At 43.2% G+C, this 7,097-nt stretch overlaps 1 protein-coding gene across 1 annotated transcript in view; it reads right to left on the reverse strand.

Annotated features, from left to right (window-relative positions):
* Nucleotides 1–7,097, reverse strand: part of dtnbb (dystrobrevin, beta b) — a gene marked incomplete in the record, with an annotated part of 35,444 nt that overhangs the window by 14,178 nt on the left and 14,169 nt on the right. Inside the window, 2 exon segments of the mRNA XM_024265590.2 lie at nt 3,945–4,069; nt 6,333–6,499. Of these exon segments, the coding sequence (XP_024121358.1) occupies nt 3,945–4,069; nt 6,333–6,499 (292 nt within the window).

Consider the following 7,097-nt stretch of genomic DNA (forward strand, 5'->3'; position numbering starts at 1 on the left):
AAATAAGAAAGAGGGAGCTCAAGTCTAGTCTAAAAATAAATGTAGTCCAACACTAACATGTGTTAGTAAAATTATTTTAATAGGTGTATAATTATAACATTCATTTTCAGTTTGATGTAATAATAGACAAACAGGCAACTAACAACACTGTAACAAAAAATACTGATTTTATTTTTCAGAATAACCCCTTTGGAACAAGTATGTATTTTCCTAACACGTTCTTCTTGCAAATTATGTTTTTTTCCAGGATATTTTTTGTCCTTACCGTAAGTTAGTCAAGTTAAAAACTGACCAATCAGACGGGTCAAATTACAGCGTGTGGTGCCCGCTGGCCCCCACCTTGAGCATTTGATTGACATCTTCTCCAGAGCTGCTTTCAGAGGAAGGAGGGATGTGAACAGCCAATAAGCTTACTCATGATTGTCGACTGTAGCTGCCCTAAAAACGCGACTCAGACAAACTCGGTCTATCACTGTCAGTAGATTTGGCCTCATTTGGCGCTGGAGCTACAGCATTTATACAGGGATGTTACTCCCTCTGTCCAGTGATAACATGGTGTAGAGATGCCCACTGACGTTGACGTACAAATTGGGCTTGCTATCTGCCAAGCGCAATGAATTGTGGGATACCTTTACTTTTGTTTTTCTAGGTAAATCCGATTTTAAATCTGGGTTTTTGTCTACGTGAGTTGTTGTCTGGTTGTTTTACTCTGATTTTCTCTTTATTATTTTATGCGGATGTGTTTACTTCTTTTTGCACCATAAGTGAGAGAGAGGGGAAGGATAATGAAGATCTTGTGTTGTCCTGTTAGAACAGCGTATTTGAAGGTGAAAAAAGAAAATTTAAATACTCTACCAGATCTCATAAGGAGGATTTCTATCAAGTGCATCATGACTCATTTGGATACGGAAGTCAAAATAGAGCACCGGACGGTCCAAATTAAGTGAGAAGAGGCGGGGCTCTAAAGTGTGTTTGAGAGAAGTCCTGGTGCTCAGCACTGGAGTGCACCGGCCCACTTAAAGCACTAGATTTATGGATGCCGTGAATGAAGACATGAAGGTGGCTGGTGTTAGAGTGGAGGATGCTGAAGACAGGCTTAGATGGAGGAAACTGATTCACTGTGGCGATCCCTGAAGGGAAAAGCCGAAAGTAAAAGAAGAATAGGATTATCTTTTTAAATCTAGCACTAGGACTTTGTTTTATACTTTTATACTCTTTTACTTCTCATCTATATTTTATTGTTATTGCTTCTGCACCAAGGAATGGGGATTGCTTTTAAATTTCATTGTAGGAGTGCAATGTCAATATAAAGACTATTATTCTATAAAATAATTGATTTAATCAACTTGAAGTTGTTGAGCCAGAACCAGGTGTGAGCATCGCAAACATAAAAAGTCCTGATCAATGGAGCAAAGACAGCACGATTCACCATGGCAACAGGAACAAACACCTTTAAGGCTTCATACTTCGACGGAAACTGATGCGTTCCTATAAGCAAATGCGACTACGAGCAGATTTTCATCAAGAAGATCAACACAACTGTAGCAGTAAAACAGAGAGAAAATATCTGCAGAGTTAACGTCTACATTTGAATCATTTCAGTTCAGGAGAAGAACTAAATCATGTCTGGAAGGTTATTCTGTCACTTGTTAGATAAGGAATGGTTTTGATCTGTCAATAATTTAACCAGTAATCTCTGTAATCACATGAATGACTGTTTTTTGTACAGTGTTGAAAGATTTACATTGTTAAGGGTTTAGAAAGAGGAAAAGTAAACCCAGTATTATTAATAATGAGTCCCTGGAAAACAGTATCGGTCAAATACAAATGAGTTGGGAAACTCCAGTCAATCGACTCGTGTTCCCAAAATCCTCTCCTGACATAAATAACATTTCCACTGGATTAATCCAGCCTCCTCGTCTACGGGATCCTCAATGAATGGACATGATATTTTGGTTTCTGCGTGGTGGAAACGTGACGTCTCCAATGCTATTGTTCTATAGCCCTTCCGCTCTCTTTAGGGTCCAGATGACTCCACCCACATATTGATGTGTGATTCCTTTCACGACAAATGTGGACAAAGGTGGACAGGATTTTATTTCTGCCATGGACATCAGTGAAACTCAAAAATCAATTATTAAAAAAAAGTTAAGCGCACTGTCTTGTGGGGTCCAGATGACCCCACTTTTAATGTAAACAAGCTAAGGAGAGCAGAAGGGCTAGATGTTAATGAGGAAGTTCTATTTGAACATCCTTCACTTTAAAAAGGGGCGGAGACCGCAGAGAACTCCGAGTTTCCTGAAGAAAACCTGCTCCAGACCAGGTTTCGTTCACAGACTCAGTTACCATAGTGATTGATTCTGAGTTCAGCTTAACCTGCTTCTTGGAACGGGCTTGGTTTCACCCACTTTCCAGGGTTTGAGTTATCCCTCTTTCTGGAACCGAAAACTCAGAGTTTTCCTGAATTTGGAGTTCAAGAACTCAGAGTTCCAACAAAACCTGCTTCTTGAAACGGACCCCAGCAACCAGAAATGATCAAAACACAACAAGAACAGATAAACAGCGAAAGCTCCAAATAACGGGAGGGTGGGTGTGGGGTGGGTAGGTTGGGGGAGGGGTTGAATGCCAGAGTAGCTGATGCGATAATTTTCTTGTATCTAAACAGAGTGTAGAGATGGAAGATGGAAGAAGTAATAAACATACAATCACAACTTGGCAGGACGAGCACAGAATTGACACACACACAGATCAATATAGTGATCAGACTCGTGCGGGGCGCGGGGCTGGGTTTCGGGAGTAAAAAATTAACAATCGATTTCGATCGTGTTAGCCCCGTCCCAACGTGCCACAACGGTTCCAAAAGTTTTGTAATTGAAACGTTCAGATTCGTAAAAAAAAAAAAAAAAAAAAAAGTTGAAAATGAAATTTTGTGTTTTGAAACCTAAAAAACATAAAACTTGAAACTGAAAATAATGACATTTATTTTTGAAAGGCAAAAAGTTTTGGACATTTATATTTTTTTGACCAAACACCAATATCCTTTTCAATTTAATTTATTTGGGTTTCAAATAATATTGGCCCCGATTTAGCTTCATACAAGGGTAGCTAAAAAAAATAATAATAAGGAAATGCAAGAATACTAATCTTTATAAGAGAAATATCAAAGTTCAAGAGGAAAACAATCAGATTCTCTTCCAAGTTTGTTTTGGACAACACTTCTTCTGCCACTGTCAGGAGCAAATACTTCGGATGCGGCGCCCTCTAGCGTTCTAGCGGAAACAACTGCTAAAAGACAACCGATGTTTACTGTAAAAAATAACAAATATATAAGCTTATTTATGTCTGGGGGAAAAAACACAAATAAGTCTCTCCTGAGTATAAGTCGAATCCCTGGCCAAACCATGAAAAAAAAACGGAAATGGGTTAAATCAAAAATTCAGAGGTACTTGGTTTATTTGGAATATTTATTATTTTCTTGTTGTTTCTTTCTTGATTATTTTTTTGTTTGCTTTTGTTGCTTTTTTCCAACCAGTTGACATATTATTGTTAAGAAACAAAAAGATTTGGTTGTAAAGCTTGATTGATGTAAGAGTTAAATGGGGCAGAGACAATAAATCTTCTGAGGATCTCTGATGATCTCTGAGGATCTCTGAGGGGCTATGATGGTCTCTAAGGATCTCTGAGGATCTCTGAGGATCTTTAAGGATCTCTGAGGATCTCTAAGGATCTCTGGGGTTTCGAAGTTGCAGGAATGTCTGTTTCAGACTCAAACATGGCAGAATTTCTGCTCTGGGATTTCTTCGTGCTCTGAGCTTCGTTGTAGTTGTGAGGTTTTCCTGCAGCAGGTTTGATAAGAATGAACGACTGGAAACCATCAATCATGGGGCGGAGCTAAAATGAGTGGATGGGGGCTGGATCAAACATCACGCTGCTAAGACACTTACACGGTGTGGGGGGGCTCCATTGGTCTCTCAGCCTGCTCAGGGAACACAGGATGGGGGGGCTCTCCTATGGGGACGCAGCCCAGAGATTTACTGATGGCGTGGCTCAGCTTCTTGGCCGGAGATTTCTGTGAGGAGGGGCAAGAGAAATCACAGTCAGGTGGTTCTGGAGGTCTGTTCCTGGCCGGTAGAACCGCCACCGATCTAACGATTCTGTTCAGATACCTTAGAACTTTATTTCTGAAAAGTTTAAATAAAAAAAATTATCTAATCCCCCCACCTTGCAAGCCTGGTTAATCATACATGATAATAAAATAGATGGGTCTGTCACCATGGAAACCTGCTAACGCTTTCTTTTTCACAATGTTTCAAAAACACTTAATCAGTGTCAGATTCTCTCGTTTGTTCTCAGGACCTCTTCCAGAAACTCTCAATCAAAGTAGGACAGAGCGAAGACTGCAGGTATGTCAGACTGCCTCAGGACAAAGATGTGAAAACTATCGTTTTTATGGACGCAACAACCATTCAGTCAAACTGCTGGTGAAAAAAGACATTGCCATGACAACAGAAAACTCGCCATCTTGAAATCATCGTATTAGAAAACATGACAACTTACAGTTTTCAGTAGTTGAGCTTGTCATCAAGTAAGAAGTGATGTCACCAGAACACAAACACATTTTTAAAATCTTTGGGGATCAGATGGAAAAGAGACTTCCTGGGTAAAACTACACTTCCCAACAGCCCCTGCTGCCACTCCCAGAAGCCCCACAGCTGGATTCCATCAGCAATCACTCCCAGCAGTATTTAGTCTGAGCTCTGCTAAAAGCAAAGTCTTGTTTGTACCACCCTGCCTGCATCAATGAGCATTCTGACCTGACTCGACCTGACCTGACCTGACTCAATCTGACTTGACTCGACTCGACCTGATCTACTCAACCTGATCTGACTCGACCGGACCTGACTCGACCTGACCTGACTCTACCTTATTTGACTTGACTTGGCTCGACCTTACTTGACTTGACTCAACCTGATCTACTCAACCTGACCTGACTCGACTGGACCTGACTCGACATCACCTACTCGACTCGACCTGACCTGACTCAACCTGACCTACTCGACTCGACCTGACCTGGCCTGATTGACCTGACCTGACTCTACCTGAACTGACCTGATTCGACCTGAATTGACTCGACTCGACCTGACCTGACTCGACTCGACCTGGCCCGATTCGACCTAACTTGACTCGACTCTACCTGACCTGACCCGACCTGACGTGATTGACTTGACATGACCTGACTCAACTTGACCTGACGTGATTGACTCAACCTGACCTGACTCGACTCGACCTGATCTGACTCGACCGGACCTGACTCGACCTGACCTGACTGTACCTTATTTGGATCGACTTGACTCGACCTTACTTGACTTGACCTGACCTGACCTGACTCAATCTGACCTCACTGACTTGACCTGATCTACTCGACTCTACCTGACCTGAATTGACTCAACCTGGCCTGACTCGACCTGACTTGACTCGATTCAACCTGACCTGACTCAACTCAACCTGACCTGACTCAACCTGACCTGACGTGATTGACTTGACCTGACTCAACTTGACCTGACGTGATTGACTCTACCTGACTTGACTCGACTCGACCTAACCTGACTCGACCTGACGCGACCGGACCTGACTCTACCTGATTTGACTCGACTCAACTTGACTTGATTCGACCTGACCTGACTTGTCTTAACTCGACTTGACCTGACTGGAGCTGGCCTGACTCAACCTGACTTGACTCGACTTGACCTTACCTGACCTGATTCGACCAGACCTGACTCGAACTGACCCGTTTCATCTGCTTGGTCTTCCACTCTGATTGTTTGAAGCCTGCCCCGACCCTCATCTGGACCCTGACCTCTCTGGTTGTTCTCTGATGGCCTCATGCTGGTGTTTGACCTCTGCCTGCCTGACCCTGATTTAGCGCTGTGGACCGTTAGCTTCACTGCTGTTCTCCTGTCTGTTCCAATCAAACCTGCTGCACTTGGATGCAGCCGTCTGCCCGTTTCTAACAACTCCAAACCAGGACAACAAACCCCCCCAAAAAACACTTTTAAAGTCTTGTTTTATCTTCTCTGATTCTAAAAGTGGAAGAAGTCTGAACCTCTCACTGATGCAGAAAAACATTTCAAATCTTTCAAGGTGAAACAAAACCACTGTAAAACAGTGAAGCGTTCATGGAGCTTAGAAGAGATCCAACCAAACCTCAAACTGAAAGGATCCTTTCAGAATGACTCCACAGATAAAAGTTACACCAATCATGGATTTGAGATCCAGCTCGTGTTGGAGGGGACACAACCTGGCCCGGAACCCCAGCCAGTGGTCTTCCTCACCCAGGACGAGTGCTCCTTCATCTGGTGCTGGTTGCTGTGGGGGCCGTTGGCGTGGCCGCGCCAGAAGCAGCTCTGACACAGCTGGTACCCGTGGCACTGCTGGCACCGGTACCGGAAACCCATCATGCTCTCGCTCCGGCAGTAAGAGCACTCCACCGGATGGAAGACTGGAGGTCAGACACAGGAAGAGTTTGGCTTTCTGGGATGTAGGAGCATCATGGTAGGTTCCTGCTCAGACTTGATCTCCACAGATCTACAAGCTTCAAACAGTTCTATCACTACTGTCAGCAGAAAGAACAGAGAAAGGTTCTGTTCTGTCTGTAACAAAACTATCAGAACTTCCGGTTTGGGAAGATGTTGGTCTGTGGTTGAACAGCAACTATTGACCCATTTATAGAAATATGTTAGGCACAGAAAACCTGGTTTCTCAACCAAGAACCAACCAGACCCAACCATGATCAGCTGATTACCATTCCTGGTGGGTCTAGGTTGGCGCCACGTTTGGCAGCGGACGGACAGACAGACAGACAGATGGACGGAGATCTATCACAGTATCTTAGTTGACCTTGTTAATTTAGACTTGAACATTAGCTAGGCTGAGTTTACCACAGTTATCGTCCATCATCCATCTATCATCCATCCATCCATTATCCATCATCCATCCATCATCCATCCATCCATCATCCATCCATCATCCATCCATCCATCCATCATCCATCATCCATCCATGATCCATACATCCATCCATCCTCCATCCATCATCCA

The sequence above is a fragment of the Oryzias melastigma genome, unplaced genomic scaffold (genome assembly GCF_002922805.2).
Source record: "Oryzias melastigma strain HK-1 unplaced genomic scaffold, ASM292280v2 sc00254, whole genome shotgun sequence".
Taxonomy (NCBI): domain Eukaryota; kingdom Metazoa; phylum Chordata; class Actinopteri; order Beloniformes; family Adrianichthyidae; genus Oryzias; species Oryzias melastigma.